Below are 17,337 nucleotides of genomic sequence, written 5' to 3'. Positions count from 1 at the left end.
GATTACATTCTACTCGGGGACCTCAACTTTCACCTGGACAACCCAATGACCAGAACACTGAATCCCTTCTGGAGAACCTCACCAGTGTAAGACTCAAGCACCGAGTGACCGCTTCAACCCATGCTGTAGGACACATACTCGACCCCATCTTCTCCGCCGATGGATACTTCACCTACAGTCACACCACCAAACTCCTCTGAACTTACCACCACTGCGTGCACTTTGCTTTCACCAAACCCACCATACATCATCACCCTTACTTGCCCCCCAGACGTTGCTGGAACAAGGTCACCAAAGAACAGCTCACTACCTCCCACAGCCCTACCTCACTGCCAACAGCCACCAATACCAATACCACAGCACACAACCTCCACAGATGGATCTCCAACTGCTCCGAAACTCTGGCACCCCTCAAGAAGGCACCCGGAAAGCAACACTCCAAGAAAACCAGCTGGTTCACTCCCTCCCTCCATGAGTCCAGACGTACTTGCAGACTTTGAGGGGGTCTTTCCAGTCACAAGGTGAGTGACTCCTCCTTTCGGTGATAGTGTGCTTGGGCATCGACTTCAGTGTTGGATTGTTTTTTTCAGCCATCGGATTCGGACTCTATTGCTGCTCTAAGCTTTGAACCCACTTGTTCGGGGTCCCTCGTTGTGCATTCCACTCTACACGCGTCAATATTGTTTCAAAAGTGTATCGAAACTGGCTGCCCTACAAAGCCAGAATTTAACTAAAGATTGCCTGCCTATCACACAAAACCCTAAACTTCAGAACCCCCACCCACCTAGTGCAAAAGCTAGAACAATCCGGAGGGGGTAGACCGTCTAGGAGTGCTAATTCTCTCCTCTTGAAACCTCAGATCTTCTGCAAAAAGAGAAGATGTCAACGAGCCTTCTCTGGCTCTGCACCAAAAATGTGGAACTCTCTTCCACTGGAAATTCATAGAATCTCTTCCAAGGTTGCTTTCAAACTGGAAGTAAAAAGATTCCTCATGAATAAGTTCTTACCTTAATAAGATGTGCAACTGTCCGCTCTAATTGCATCGGACATACTCCAGAATTTGTTGTTAATCTTGTATATTATTATTGTATTTGCTCCCCTTATGTCATTATGTTTCATCGACTAGCCCATTCTTCGCTTACACAAGGTTTGTAAACGGTCTGTTATGTGAGCCCTATTTGATTCAATGCCTATGTAGACTCGCCATTTAACTCATGTACTGAACTGTTACCTTCCTTTCCTTCAAATTGTAAAGCACTCTGCTATCCTTCAGGATCAAGTTCGAGCTATATAAAACTTTATAAATAAATAAATAAAATAAAACCTTTAAAGCCGCAATCACTGCACACCACCTCCTCTTAAACCATAAAGAAAACGGCCCTCCAGGACAGAATCAATGGCAATGCGCACAACAGTAAAGAACTCTTCGCCATTGCTAAGGAGCTTGCCAGGCCAAACAGCAAGACCACAGACGTCCCACCTTCCCAAGACCTATGTGACAAACTAGATGCCTTCCTCCACCACATCATCAGGCAGATCTACGACAACTTCGACACCCAAGACCCTCCCATCAACCCGGACACCACCGCACCCAACCACACTGCACCCCAACAGATCCTACACAGATGATACTCTCAAGACCATTAGGAGCATCCACTCTGGAGCCAGACCCCCCGGACCCATGCCTGCTCCACACCTTTCATAGAGCAGCCACCACCATTGCCCCCAAACTCCGTCGCACCATCAACTGCTCCATTAAGACCGCCACCTTCCCCAACGACTGGAAACATGCTGAGATCAACCCTCTGCTGAAGAAACAATTTGCTGACCGGGCAGACTTCAAAAACTTCAGACCCATCTCCGTGTTCCCCTTCGCAGCCAAAGTCATCGAGAAGGCCATCAACGGTCAACTTTCCGAATTCCTCAAAGTGAACCACATCCTTGACATCTCTCAATCTGGCTTCCGAACCAACCACAGCACCGAGACCGCACTCCTTGCTGCCACTGAAGACATAACCGTAGCCTTCATCCTGCTGGATTTCTCGGCCACCTTCGATACAATCTCCCATTGGACCCTTATCACGAAACTCCACAAAAAGGCCCAGGACTCAGAGGCGTAACACAGGCCCCCGCAGCCCCCGCATTGCAGGGGGGCCCTGGTGCCCCAGGGTCCCTCGGCTCACTCAGGCTAACTCAGCAACATGCCCTGGCCTTGTAAAAAATTAAATGGTACGCACGGGCCTCAGAGGCTCTTCTTCATGAATTAAATTGTGCCAAGTTCAACTGCGCACGCTCAGGCCCCACGTGCGCCCCCGGCCGGGACTCAGTCCCCTCTGACTTGGCCTATTAATAGCTGTGGGTTTGTGTATCCCTGCTCCTGAGTCAGCTCCAGAGTGAGATGATGCACGGCCAGTTTGCTGCTTGCTCATTCTCTAGCAACAGCCCTGGCCTGATGCTTGAGAAATCTGCAGGGGGCCAGGTCATGTGAGAGAATTAAGCGATTGACTGCCTAAAATCTTTGCCTTGCTCCTTTTGATAAATGTCTCTATTTTGTATAACTCTTGACACTGAGTGGGGCGTACGCACCTGCACATAACATTAATTACCAAGCATCGACCGTAGTAAGCAAGTACCACTGACACCGACAAGTAACATAACCCTCTGGTAAACCTCCATCAAGAGATTCTTTCCTGGATCAAGGCAGGAGCAGTAGTTACATAAATACTTAGAGGCCGCACCCATTATTACATTAAAAAGTTGCTTACGTGCAGGGGCGTAACACAGGCCCCCGCAGCCCCCCCGTTGCGGGGGGACCCTGGCGCTCCAGGGGCCCCTCGGCTCACTCAGGGTCACTCAGCAACATGCGCAGGCCTCGTAAAAAACTTAAATGGTACGCACGGGCCTCAGAGGCTCTTCTTCATGAATTAAGGCAGGAGTGTAGTGTTGCGCTCTAGTGTATGCACGTCGCGTCATGACGCGACGTGCCGGCGGCCATCTTGTAGATGCGCGCGCAGCCTAAGCATAACGGCGCGAGTGTCGGAGCACGGAGGTTGCCGGCTCGGCGCTCTTAAGTGATAATCAGTTAAATAAATTTACAAGTCAGTCCAACAAGTGTCCTGTCATTTGTGCAAGAAGGCCCACCTTTACAATGGCGACGAGGTCGGGATTTTGCACCTAGAAGGCACACAGAAAAAAAAAAAAAAAGAGGAAAAAAAGGACCATGACTGACACCCAGATACCCTAGCTATCACAGAGGTCCTGCAAGTAACACCACACAAACCAGCAATCACCAGAGAGCGCGGCAGAGCTGACTGGACGTGAAAAGAGCGAGAACTGATCACAAGGGAAAGGACACAGTGTGCACACCGGGAAGACCACCCAGGGCACCCCACTACACAGCACGACCGTGGGCAGGAGCACTGGCGACCAAAGGGAAAAGCGAAGGGGCAGACACAGAGGCCCCCCTACCGAAAACAGAGAAGATAGAAGAAGACAGTGCACCGGGCAGTCCCAGAAGTCACAGTGGTACCCCGCCCACGGTAAAGCGCGAAAGAATGTGTGCCCAAGCAGCGTCTGCAACGGCCCCTGTCCAATTTCTGCCCAAGCCAGGAGAACCACTGATGAGGTGGGAAGATTGGCGAGACTACATCGACAACTTCATTGAAGTGCTAGAAGATGAAAATGAAGAAAAGTTCTCTAGCAAAAGGAAGAGACGAATATTGTTGCACAATCCAGGCCCGGAAGGGCTCAGGATCTTCAAGACACTAGTACCAAAATAACGGAGGAGTACAGATGACGATGTATACGCCCATGCTATAGAGGAATTGAACGAACACTACAAACCGGCGGTGTGTGTCTCGATTGACAGGTATAACTTCCAGCAAAGAAAGCAACGACCGGGAGAATCGGTGGAGGAGTACGTGGCGGCGTTAAAGAAATTAGCCTCCACATGCAGGTATGATACTTTCCAAGACGAATTTATAAAGGATCAAATTGTAATGCACACCACGAGCACGGCAGTGCAAGACAAGCTGTGGGCCAGTGGCGACGCCTCGTTACAGGAAGTGATGGTAATCGTCAAGAGGGCGGAGATGGCGCGAAAGTGTGCAGAGGCGGCAAAAAGAGAGGCCACAACAACGCCTGTGGTGAGCAGAATTGAAGACGAAGAACCCCGCAGAGATAACAGGAGCAAGGGGCCCACATCGAAGGGACCAAACAGGTGGCAAGGAAATCCAGGGCCGCCGGGAAAGCAAACCCGGAACAACAAAAAGGCCTACTTCAGATGCGGAAGTTGGGCACATGAGGCCCATGACAGGAAGTGCCCGGCGTTTCGCGCCAAATGAATGTTTTGTGGAATCATAGGGCACTATGAGAAAGTATGCCGCAGGAAGTCAGCCAGAACTATGGTTAAATATATTGATCATGAACAAGAGGACAAGGAAGGGAGTGACCATGGAGATGAGTACACAGTACTCTGCATCTACGACCAGGTACTGAGTGTGGACAACAAAAGGTCGACCAAGCCAGTACTGGATATGACGATTGGAGGAGTACTGATAAACATAGTGGCGGACACTGGATCACCCTACACCATTGTACAGAGAACGGTATGGAACGAAACCTTCAGCCCACATTTGGGTCCGGACTTGGAGAAATTAGACATACGGCCGGTTACATACAACGGAGACCACATACCCATGTTAGGATTCCGACCGCTAAGGTTTGAGTTCAGAGGGCGCTGCGCCTACTGCAAGCTGTACATTTCTAAAAAAGGACCATCGGTGTTAGGCTGGCTAGACCAAGGGGACCTGGGCATCAAGCTAGACCCAGGAGGAAAAGAACAGATCCTCCTCACGGAGCTGGAAGAATGGCCCAACCTGGACAAATGGAAGATGGAGTACCCCAAAGTGTGTGGAGGCACATTGGGGAAACTTGAGAAATTTGCAGACAAAATCGTTCTCAAAGAAGGCGCCATACCGGTGGCTCACAAGGTGAGAAACGTACCTCTCGCATTAATAGAGGCAGTACAAGAAGAGTTGCAAAAATTGGAGAAAAAGGGAATCATCGAACCGATCACGTGCGAAGAGTGGCTGGCACCATTGGTGGTAGTCATGAAACCCAGTGGTAAGGTCAGGCTGTGCGTGGACCTACGTGAATTAAACAAGAACATTGTGGTAGAAAAGTTTCCCCTACCAAGGATTGAGGAGATGCTAGCCAAGACAAGAGGGATTAAATGGTACTCCACCATCGACCTAACCTCCGCGTACCATCAAATCGCATTGCACCCGGAGAGCAGGAAGTTAACTTCGTTCATCACCCCCTTCGGGTGCTACCAATTTCGCCGCATGCCGTTTGGTCTGGCATCGGCAGCAGCGGTGTTCCAGAAGTTAATGCACCAACTGTTTAAGGACATGAATGGCATCCAGTATTTCTAGGATGACATCCTTGTGATGGGCCGCGACAGGCTAGTCCACGATGCCAAGCTGACCCAGGTGTTGGGAGTATTAGAAGGCAAGGGCCTCACACCGGAGTGGGAAAAGTGCCGCCTGGGCATGGAATCGGTGACCTACCTAGGGCACGAAATCGGGGTACAAGGGATCACCCCCAAAGCGGAAAATGTAAAGGCGATCAGCGATGCACCACCACCCACCAGCAAGGAGGAGGTCAGGTCCTTCTTAGGAATGGCCGAATACTATAGTAAATTCGTGCAGCATTTCGCAACAAAAACCCACCACCTGAGAAAGTTAACGAGAGAGAGCTCAGTGTTTTGCTGGACGGAAGAAGCGCAAAAGGAGTTTGAGGGGATAAAAGAAGGTGTGGTGAAAGCAATACCCCTGCAAGGATATGACCCCCATGGAAGGACAGTGCTCACGACGGACGCCAGCGACAAGGGCTTGGGCGCAGTGTTAATGCAAGACCGGGGACAAGGAGTGATGGACACACTAAGCTTTGCTTCTCGCACCCTGAATGACACGGAAAATAAATACAGTGTCATCGAAAAGAGATGCTCGCAGTAGTATGGGGAATGACCAGGTTCAGACAATTCCTGCGGGGTACAAGATTCCAGCTAAGGACAGATCATAAACCCTTGGTGAAGGCACTCACCTCGAGTGGGCATGAGAGTTCCACCCCCAGGATCTCAAAAATTACATTGAAGATACTAGAATTTAGATATGATGTGGAGTATATTCCGGGCAGTCGGAACAAAGTCGCGGACTATCTAAGCAGGGCAGCGGCCATGGAAATTGGAGAAGAAGAATCGACAGGAGGGGAAGAGATGGTGGCCCTGACAGATGACCAGGAAGAAGTCATCAGCAACCAAGAGTGGAAGGAAGCCTACAGTGAAGACCAAACAATACAAGAAGTGAAGAAATTCATAGTACAGGGGTGGCCGGAGAAGAAACATATCAGCGACACAATGAGGACGTACTATGAGGTTAGAGAAGATTTGTCAATGGACGATCAGGGAGTGTTTGTGTTCCGGGGAGACAAGGTTATCCCCCCGGCTGGCCTAATCCCCAGACTAGTGGCTTTACTCCACGAAGGCCACTTAGGGATATGCAAGATGAAACTGAGAACTAAAGAAGGGTACTGGTGGCCAGGCATGGACTTACGGGCAGAACGTCATGTCAGAGAGTGCCCACAGTGCCAAGGAGCAGACAAAACTCTTAATCCTTTACGCCCGGCACTAGGGAGATTTGACCCCCCACAGAACCCATGGGAGGAGTTGTCCATAGACATTTTGGGCCCGATCCTGGATGGACAAGGAATCCAAAAATACGTGTGTGTCCTCATTGACAGATATTCTAAATGGCCTGAAATGAAGGTGGAGGAGGTAATGGACACAGAGACCATCTTAAAGTTTCTGAGCGACACTTTCGTGAGAGAGGGCATTCCAAAATCCATCCTGAGTGATAACGGCCCCCAATTTACCTCAGACAAGTGGACCAACTTCATGGAGAGAAATGGTATCCACTCCAAGCACACGTCGATCTATCACCCGGAAGGAAACGGACTAGTGGAGCGGTTTAACCGAGTGGTGATGGGATCAGTGCAAGCGGCAATATCCCAGAACAAGGACTGGGAGAAGGAGATATGGCAGATGGTATGGGCGTACAGAATCACCCCCACGGGGACTGGATATAGTCCGTTCCAAATCCTTAGAGGGCGTGATCACTTCACAAAGGACAATCGGGTGTGGAAGGAGAAAACCATAATGAGTAAATGGTCCCCGGCAGTGGTTCAAGCGAACTTAGAGAGGGCGCAAGCGGTATATGTCAAGTACTACAATGGACGAAGAAATGTGAAGGACACCGGACTAAAGGAAGGTGAAAGGGTACGAGTTAAGTTGGCGACGATGCAAAGAAAGGGGGAGAGCAAGTATAGCAAACCCTTGCAAGTGAAGAAGGTATATGACAGAGCGGCCTTGTTGAGTGATGGGAATGTGTGGTCTCAGGACCGCATGGCGAGATGCAACAAGGTGCTGCAGTGGAGCCACGGGAGTCAGGACCTGGAAATGGTGGTTGAGTCGGAGACAGGAAATGAACAAATCAACGAGAAGATGGACATGGGAAGTGGAGAAGTCAGTGAGGAGCAAGGCGACGGAGATAGCCCAAGAGTGGAGCAGGAGATGGACACGGAGAGACAGGTGGAGAGCCAGTTGGCGATGAACAATGGAGGAGGTAGCACAGAGACTCCTGAGAGAGAACCCATGGCTACTCCGGCAAGAGTGACCCGAAGGGGAAGAACGGTGATGAGACCGGCCAGGTTCAAAGACTTTGATATGAGCAGCGGACTGTAAGTTGAAATTTCCATTGTTGGGAAAAAAGGGAGATATGTAGTGTTGCGCTCTAGTGTATGCACGTCGCGTCATGACGCGACGTGCCGGCGGCCATCTTGTAGATGCGCGTGCAGCCTAAGCATAACGGCGCGAGTGTCGGAGCACGGAGGTTGCCGGCTCGGCGCTCTTTAGTGATAATCAGTTAAATAAATTTACAAGTCAGTCCAACAAGTGTCCTGTCGTTTGTGCAAGAAGGCCCACCTTTACAAGGAGCAGTTGTTACATAAATACTTACCGACCGCAACCATTGTTACATTAAAAAGTTGCTTACGTGCAGGGGCGTAACACAGGCCCCCGCAGCCCCCGTGTTCCGGTGTGGCCCTGGCACTCCAGGGGCCCCTCGGCTCACTCAGGCTCACTCAGCAACATGCCCAGGCCTAGTAAAAAATTAAATGGTACGCACGGGCCTCAGAGGCTCTTCTTCATGAATTAAATTGTGGCAAGTTCAACTGAGCACGCCCGGCCCCGCGCGCGCCCCCGGCCGGGCCTCAGTCCCCACTGACTTGGCTTGTACCGGTCGTGCCATCTCCTCTTCCTACTGTTGGGTGTTTGCACCGTGAAGATTGCTGCAGTTTTGGAGAGCGGAAGCCCGCAATTTTTAATCAGATAAGCCTATTAATAGCTGTGGGTTTGTGTATCCCTGCTCCTGAGTCAGCTCCAGAGTGAGACAATGCACCGCCAGTTTGCTGCTTGCTCATTCTCTAGCAACAGCCCTGGCCTGATGCTCGAGAAATCTGCTGGGGGCCAGGTCTTGTGAGAGAATTAAGCGATTGACTGCCTAAAATCTTTGCCTCGCCCCTTTTGATAAATGTGTCTATTTTGGATAACTCTTGACACTGAGTGGGGCGTACGCACCTGCAGATAACATTAATTAACAAGCATCGACCGTAGTAAGCAAGTACCACTGACACCGACAAGTAACATAACCCTCTGGTAAACCTCCAACGAGAGATTCTTTTCCTGGATCAAGGCAGGAGCAGTAGTTACATAAATACTTACCGTCCGCACCCATTGTTACATTAAAAAGTTGCTTACGTGGTTCTTCTGCCTGTGTCATGCATCTGGGATGAAATGTCTCTTTTATCCAGTTTTAGAATATGTTCTTCGAATTTGTGTTGCGCCAACCATAAGTTCCGGGGCATTGAAAGTGTATTCTCAAACTGGCCTTCCATTGGTGCTCGCTGCAAAGGCTATCAATTGGTTGTGTGTTGGTGGATTTTGGTTGTGTGAGGTTAAAAGAGTATGTTCAAAGTTTTATTTAGTGGTTTGTGTACAATAACCTGGGCCACTGAAATTATGCAATTTTGTGGCTGCAGCCATTTTCACATAGTTAATGATTTGCAATATATAATCCATAATCTGCAGATTTTCATAAAATAAATTGTTTCTAGTTCAAACGGATCAAAAGTTACTAAAAAAGTGGTGACATGGTCACGAATAGTAGAAGACACTTCCAAAAGGTTTACTGGTCCTCTTGCAGCTGCTTATTTCATTATTTAGTTGTTAAGCTGGGACTAATGACGTGAAATTTTTTGGCCTGACAGTATTGCCACGAGTAAATGTTACAAAATAATAAAGCTATAATATAAATAAATGTGCTCTGTTATGCTGCAAATTTTTCATTTTTTTGCCACATAGTTTGGTGCTCCCCTGCCGCATAATTCCAGTGACCCCGACTTTAATGTGAAGATAAATTGCATTCCATTTTAGGAGATCTTGATACATTTCAGCAGAAACTTAAGACTACAAGAAAGTATAAGAGCCAGGAGCGTAACGCAGACGCCTACAGCTCCTGTGGCACAGGGGTCCCCCAACCCTTCAGGGGCCCCCATTCAGACCAAGGCCAATGACTATCCATGAAATATGGGAGACATGGTTACCCCTCATCACATTTTGCAGGGGGCACAATCATTTTGCGTTATGCCACTGATCAGAACAAGGGGCGTCAAACTGACCCTGTCAACTCCTGTGGCATGGGAGGGATGGGGGCAACCCTTTAGTGGCCCCAAACCCTTCAAAGAGGCCCCATTGCGCGACAAGCCAATGAATATTTGTCAAATACGGAAGACTCCTTGACCCCTCTTCACATTCCGCAGGGGCGGACCATCATTTTATGCTGGGTCACTGATAACAGCATCTCTTTGGTCAATCGTATACAACACCAAAATGCATCCCAAGCAGGTCACCTTGTAACTTAACACTTAAAATCAAGCACTACCTCCTCGTGTAGCATGCTGCCATCCATTAATGCACTTTGTTGTCTCATCAAGGGTATGATGCTCTATACAAACCCAATTACCACTCAATTTCTCAAACGTGTAATAGGGCTCATCAGTCATGTCCTCACTCCTCACCTTGAGTAAATGCTTAAACATACCTCAATAGAAGCCTGAAGTTAATTCATGCTTAGTAGTTGGAGTTCCAGTAGTAAACAAGCATATCTGCTTTGCCAAACCAATCCCTAACCAAAATGGTGACGACTGGCCCCTGTTTCTACAGAAAGATCAGGGAATGTATGGTTGGGAGGTAGACTTATACTCTTGCTACCTTCTGAGATTAAGTTGAGGTGTATTGGTAGTTATGGGGACCGGGGGAGATGCTGACCATATCCCTGTATTTCTTCACTGTAGATACTGAGAGGTCTTTGGAAATTATCTGTTTTACGTTAGGCACCCAACATAATTTATTTAAATACTGTTATTTTACGATTGTTGTTTTGTTTTATTTTACTGGGTATTTTATAGCACAACATTTACTACCTACGTGGCTTCTTTGAACGTTGTGCAGATAACAGTGTATGGTTGTGATTCATCCTGGGCAGGCTCTCAAGTGGGGATTCCATTCCTAAACTGTAATACTATGGCTTGATGGTTTTGCCGGTGTATATTATCCTTGTGCAGGTATCCATATTGAGGCGTGGGTATGTTCTGCTACCTTCAACCCAGTCTGTGTGAATACCAAGTTTGTACTGTATTGCCCAGTCAACATACCTTTGTAAACTGGTTACTGAGGCTTAGTTTTTTTCTGGTTCCAGTTCCCCCTGGGCCCCCACTCTGCCTATTCCTTCCATTTGAAATGTACATTTACTACTGTATTGTGAGAATGCATTTCATGAAAAGGAATATAAAGTAGGGTTGCCAAAAGAAAAAAGCAGGCCATGTGTTTAAAGAGCCTGTAAAGACCTCGTTTTGGCACTAAATAGGGTTATAAATGAAAAAGAATGTATTTATTTGTCATTTGACTTTTCTGTCTTTGTTCCCTTTAATTATCAGTCATGGGTCCCATCATTCAGGCAGCACTAGAACACAAAGTGCGTTCAATTTATATTTGCTGTTCGAAGTATGCACATATAAGTGCTGAAAATACGGCTTTAGGTGACTGCCTATTTTTGTCGGGGGAAAGTGGGAGGTGGTGAGCCGGGCCCCCTCATTGTGTTTTGCAGGGGGGCCCCTCAAGTTTCGTTACGCCACTGGGGCAACCTCTTTGGGCCACAATCTCCCCATAATCTGGACTCTGGGGTGCAGGGGCGTAACACAGGCCCCCGCCGCCCCCGAGTTGCGGGGGGGGGGGGGCCTGGAGCTCCAGGGGCCCCCCGGCTCACTCAGGCTCACTCAGCAACAGGCCCAGGCCTCGTAAAAAATTAAATGGTACGCACGGGCCTCAGAGGCTCTTATTCATGAATTAAATTGTGCCAAGTTCAACTGCGCGCGCTCGTGTCCCGCGCGCGCCCCCGGTCGTGCCTCAATCCCCTCTGACTTGGCTTGTACCGGTCGTGCCATCTCCTCTTCCTACTGTTGGGTGTTTACACCGTGAAGATTGTTGCAGTTTTGGAGAGCGTAAGCCTGCAATTTTTAATCAGATAAGCCTATTAATAGCTGTGGGTTTGTGTATCCCTGATCCTGAGTCAGCTCCAGAGTGAGACGATGCACCACCAGTTTGCTGCTTGCTCATTCTCTAGCAACAGCCCTGGCCTGATGCTTGAGAAATCTGCCGGGGGCCAGGTCATGTGAGAGAATTAAGTGATTGACTGCCTAAAATCTTTGCCTTGCCCCTTTTGATAAATGTCCCTATGCTGTATAACTCTTGACACTGAGTGGGGCGTACGCACCGGCACATAACATTAATTAACAAGCATCGACTGCAGTAAGCAAGTACCACCGACACCGACAAGTAACATAACCCTCTGGTAAACCTCCAACGAGAGATTCTTATCTGGATCAAGGTAGGAGCAGTAGTTACATAAATACTTACCGGCCGCACCCATTGTTACATTAAAAAGTTGCTTACGTGATTCTTCTGCCTGTGTCATGACTCTGGGATGAAATGTCTCTTTTATCCAGTTTTAGAATATGTTCTTCGAATTTGTGTTGCGCCAACCATAACTTCCGAGGCATTGAAAGTGTATTCTCAAACTGGCCTTCCATTGGCGCTTGCTGCAAAGGCTATCAATAGATTGTGTGTTGGTGGATTTTGGGTGTGTGAGGTTAAAAGAGTATGTTCAAAGTTTTTTTTAGTGGTTTGTGTACATTAGCCTGGGCCACTGAAATTATGCAATTTTGTGGCTGCAGCCATTTTCCCATAGTTAATGATTCGCAATATATAATCCATAATCTGCAGATTTTCATAAAATAAATTGTTTCTAGTTTAAACGGATCAAAAGTTACTAAAAACGTGGTGACATGGTCACGAATAGTAGAAGACACTTCCAAAAGGTGTACTGGTCCTCTCGCAGTTGCTTATTTCATTATTTAGTTGTTAAACTGGGACTAATGAGGTGACATTTTTTGGCCAGACAGTATTGCCACGAGTAAATGTTAAAAAATAATAAAGCTATACTATAAATAAATGTGCTCTGTTATGCTGCAAAATTTTCATTTTCTTGCCACATAGTTTGGTGCTCCCCTGCCGCATAATTCCAGTGACCCTGACCCTAATGTGAAGATAAATTGCATTCCATTTTAGGAGATCTTGATACATTTCAGCAGAAACTTAAGACTACAAGAAAGTATAAGAGCCAGGAGCGTAATGCAGACGCCTACAGCTCCTGTGGCACAGGGGTCCCCCAACCCTTCAGGGGCCCCCATTCAGACCAAGGCCAATGACTATCCATGAAATATGGGAGACATGGTTACCCCTCATCACATTTTGCAGGGGGCACAATCATTTTGCGTTATGCCACTGATCAGAACAAGGGGCGTCCAACAGACCCTGTCAACTCCTGTGGCATGGGAGGGACGGGGGCAACCCTTTAGTGGCCCCAAACCCTTCAAAGAGGCCCCATTGCGCGACAAGCCAATGAATATTTGACAAATATGGAAGATTCGTTGGCCCCTCTTCACATTCGGCAAGGGCGGACCATCATTTTACTCATAACAGCATCTCTTTGGTCAATCATATACAACACCAAAATGCATCCCAAGCAGGTCACCTTGTAACTTAACACTTAAAATCAAGCACTACCTCCTCGTGTAGCATGCTACCATCCATTAATGCACTTTGTTGTCTCATCAAGGGTATGATGCTCTATACAAACCCAATTACCACTCGACTTCTCAAACGTGTAATAGGGCTCATCAGTCATGTCCTCACTCCTCACCTTGAGTAAATGCTAAAACATACAGCAATTGAAGCCTTAGGTTAATTCATGCTGAGTAGTTTGAGTTCCAGTAGTAAACAAGCATATCTGCTTTGCCAAACCAATCCCTAACCAAAATGGTGACGACTGGCCCCTGTATTCTACAGAAAGATCAGGGAATGTATGGTTGGGAGGTAGACTTATACGCTTGCTACCTTCTGAGATTAAGTTGAGGTGTATTGGTAGTTATGGGTACCGGGGGTGATGCTGACCATATCCCTGAATTTCTCCACTGTAGATACTGGGAGGTCTTTGGAAATTATCTGTTGTACGTTAGGCACCCAACATAATCTGTTTAAATACTGTTATTTTACGATTGTTGTTTTGTTTTATGTTACTGGGTATTTTATAGCACAACATTCGCTACCTACTTGGCTTCTCTGCGCTTTGTGCAGATAACAGTGTATGGTTGTGATTCATCCTGGGCAGGCTCTCAAGTGGGGATTCCATTCCTAAACTGTAATACTATGGCTTGATGGTTTTGCCGGTGTATATTATCCTTGTGAAGGTATCCATATTGAGGCGTCGGTATGTTCTGCTACCTTCAACCCAGTCTGTGTGAATACCAAGTTTGTACTGTATTGCCCTGTCAACATACCTTTGTAAACTGGTTACTGAGGCTTAGTTTTTTTCTGGTTCCAGTTCCCCGTGGGCCCCCACTCTGCCTATTCCTTCCATTTGAAATGTACATTTACTACTGTATTGTGAGAATTCATTTCATGAAAAGGAATATAAAGTAGGGTTGCCAAAAGAAAAATGCAGGCCATGTGTTTAAAGAGCCTGGAAAGACCTCGTGTTGGCACTAAATAGGGTTATAAATTAAAAGGTATGTGTTAATTTGTCATTTGACTTTTCTGTCTTTGTTCCCTTTAAATATCAGTCATGGCAGCACTAGAACACAAAGTGCATTCTAATTATATTTGCTGTTCGAAGTATGCACAGATAAGTGCTGAAAATACGGCTTTGGGTGACTGCTTATTTTTGTCGGGGGAAAGTGGGAGGTGGTGAGCCAGGCCACAGGGGGGGTGCCCCCTCACTGTGTTTTGCAGGGGGGCCCCCTCAAGTTTCGTTACGCCACTGTTGGGGTGTCCATAGTACTTCGAATGAGGATTTGAATTTCTGAGTGGACAACCCAACTGTGTCGGGGGTTCATTTTGGCGACCACCCCCCCCACCCCGCCACCTGTTTGGTGACAAGGCTTTGATCCACCTGCTCGAAGTCCTGTGTAATGGACAGAAACATTTTCATTGTCCCAACGTTTGAGAAGATGGCTGCGCTTGTATAGTCCCTTGGGACTATTTGACGCTGCTTCCCACACTATCAGCTTTGACTGTGGAGGTCTTGTCATATGTGTCCAATATGACAATGTAATGGTGTGTGCTAGTGGCACGTGTGACTATGTGATCGTTTCTTTAGTGCATGCTGCATCACCGGTAAATATTTGAGGGTGAGCCTCAGATTGTCAACTATGACTACGACAAGCTGTGTTCTAAACGTCCACATTTGGGAAAGTGCCCAAGAGCCGCCCTGGACCGATAAAATACATTGAGTTATTCCAGAGTGTAAAATATCCCCTGTCAATATGTTTGCCTGGAAGTCTTCTATGCCACCAGTCTTAAACCTCCAAATGATTATTGTCTTGCTTCAAAGTGCCTATGATGTGAGATGTGGTCCACAATTTGAAATGTATGTCATTTCCCCCATTTCCCCACTCCACCTGAACAGAGCTGGTCAGGATTTTATGAAGCAAAGCAGCTGCTCTGTTCTTATGAGCACATGTGTCTGTAGTCCACAGAAACAGATAACAAACTTCAAGCACCCAATAAAACACCAAAAGTAACAAATGTACATTTAAACAGATCAATATGCAGTCTCTGACGATACTCGACTCAAGGTTGCCTCTCACTTCCATTCCATCGCGATCACCCTTCCAAAACCAATCACTGTGCTTAGCACGATCTGGTCATCTTTTAATAATCTGATGCTTTTGAGGGTGGAACGTCTTGGTTGAACGGTGAGCGATGTATAGCAATTTTATGCAGAGATTGCATCTCAAATCTAACTCCAGGAAGTTCTGGAAAGGGTGTTAGGCCCCTAAACTCTCCTGTATTCTGTCTCTGCACTGTGTGAGTTGAAGGTTTGTGTTTTACATCCTGAGAAGAGCCCTGAAGGAGGCATCAAGGGACAGAGCACAATATCAAAGACACAAAATAAATACACAACAAAACTGTTTACAGCTTTACCTGTTGCTCCTGGTGGCCCCACTGCTCCTGGATTTCCTGAATCTCCTTTTTGGCCTGAATATAAAGGAACATGGAGAAGACATTGTGACTGAAAGAGGAGAGATGCTCCAGATCATAGAGCAAGCAGCAGTAGCATTAACCTGTGTAATTCAATGACCTACTTGTCAGAGCTGTTTGGAATTTTATTCTGCAAGTGTATTATTCACAATCGATCTTTTGTGTCGGTAGTAGGGGTGGACATAATGTTTCATTACACCCGCGGAATTGGCAGAATTTTGGTCACTCTCTGTTACTCTTGTATTGATTCCCATTCTAGTCCCACTTTGGTTCTCCCTTAGTTTTGCATATTAGATTTTAGGCTGCTTCTACTTGCAAAGACACATATAACACATTTATTTTTGTAACATTTGTGAGAAGTTGGCCTGGCATATGCTGTCCACTATTCTAGAGGGCACCTTGCACCAGTCCAAACGACCCTTATTGATGGTAGGTTTAAAGACAACCTATATAGAAAGCTATCCTAGTGGTAGCTGTGGAGAGCAGCCTTCAGGCTAAGCCTTGAAGGAATGTAAAGCAGCTTGTTTTACCAGTCTATAATCTTGTGAATGACCAAATGAAAGGAGAACCACACCAGGTATATATATAAAACATATGTATTAATTCTAAACACATCCCTCTAGTCTCTTTATGAGGCTAGAGGCAAAGGTACATACGGTAAACGTATTTAGCACACAGTAAATTAGCACAATATATGTTGAGCCCTAGGGGCGTACCAACCCATATATTAAGTAAGTGGTGTAAGAACCACGACTGAAATAGATATAAGCCCTAGAGCCTTTAGAACCGCTGGGGCCACCAGGAACTACCCAAGGTAGTGACACAGGGGACCCACGGGGACGTGTGCAGTGTCTGAACACAACCGCGAATCACCATTAACTTCTATGGGGAAAGTCGCGGTTGGAACTTTAAAGAAAGAGGACACTCAGAAGAGGACTTGGAGCAAACCCCTTTAGAACTAGGAGGTTCTAGAGTCAACACCCACAGGAGCACTGGAGTATTCGAATTACCTCACCCTGGGAAGCAGGGGGCATAGGTGTCTTTTCGTTTCAGGTTTCGTCGCCCATTTCAATGGAGAGCTGCTACAAAGTGCTGCTGTCGTCCAAGTGGAAAGTGTCCGGGTGGATCCAAGCATGGATCGGGGATGTGAAGAACCTGAAACAGAGTAGAGAGAGTCTGGGTCACTAGCCAGTGACCAGGAAGGCGATGAGAGGTGCCCACCGATGATGGATGCTTGCAGGTGAAGAAGGTGAAGCTTGACTCTTCAGCCACGAGGACCAGAAGGCGTCGATGACAACCAGACGCTGGATTCGAGCTGTCCCACGAAAGATGTCTAGTGCTGTGGTGTCGGATTCCGATGGGACCCAACAAGCCTTGGCAACAGCAACCCACGCAGAAAGCAAAGATTGGCTTTGGTGCAGACCAGCAAGGTCTAAGGGACTCACCCTGTTGATGGGAGTCAGGGTACGTCTGGAGCAATCAGAAAAGCCCAAAGGAAAAAAGAGTTACCTTCGTGGGGACCCACCAGTCGATGGACCAGGGATCGCGAAGGGGCCTCAAGC

General features: G+C 47.3%; 1 protein-coding gene across 1 annotated transcript in view; it reads right to left on the bottom strand.

Annotated features, from left to right (window-relative positions):
• Positions 1–17,337, bottom strand: part of LOC144754341 (ficolin-1-A-like) — a 249,397-nt gene that overhangs the window by 193,602 nt on the left and 38,458 nt on the right. The window contains exon 3 of the mRNA XM_078642030.1: positions 15,719–15,772. Within this exon, the coding sequence (XP_078498156.1) occupies positions 15,719–15,772 (54 nt within the window). The remainder of the gene's footprint in view (positions 1–15,718; positions 15,773–17,337) is intronic.

Source organism: Lissotriton helveticus, chromosome 5_1 (assembly GCF_964261635.1).
Source record: "Lissotriton helveticus chromosome 5_1, aLisHel1.1, whole genome shotgun sequence".
Lineage (NCBI taxonomy): Eukaryota > Metazoa > Chordata > Amphibia > Caudata > Salamandridae > Lissotriton > Lissotriton helveticus.
Note: the sequence above shows the minus strand (reverse complement) of the source record. Positions and strands in the feature narration are given on the sequence as shown.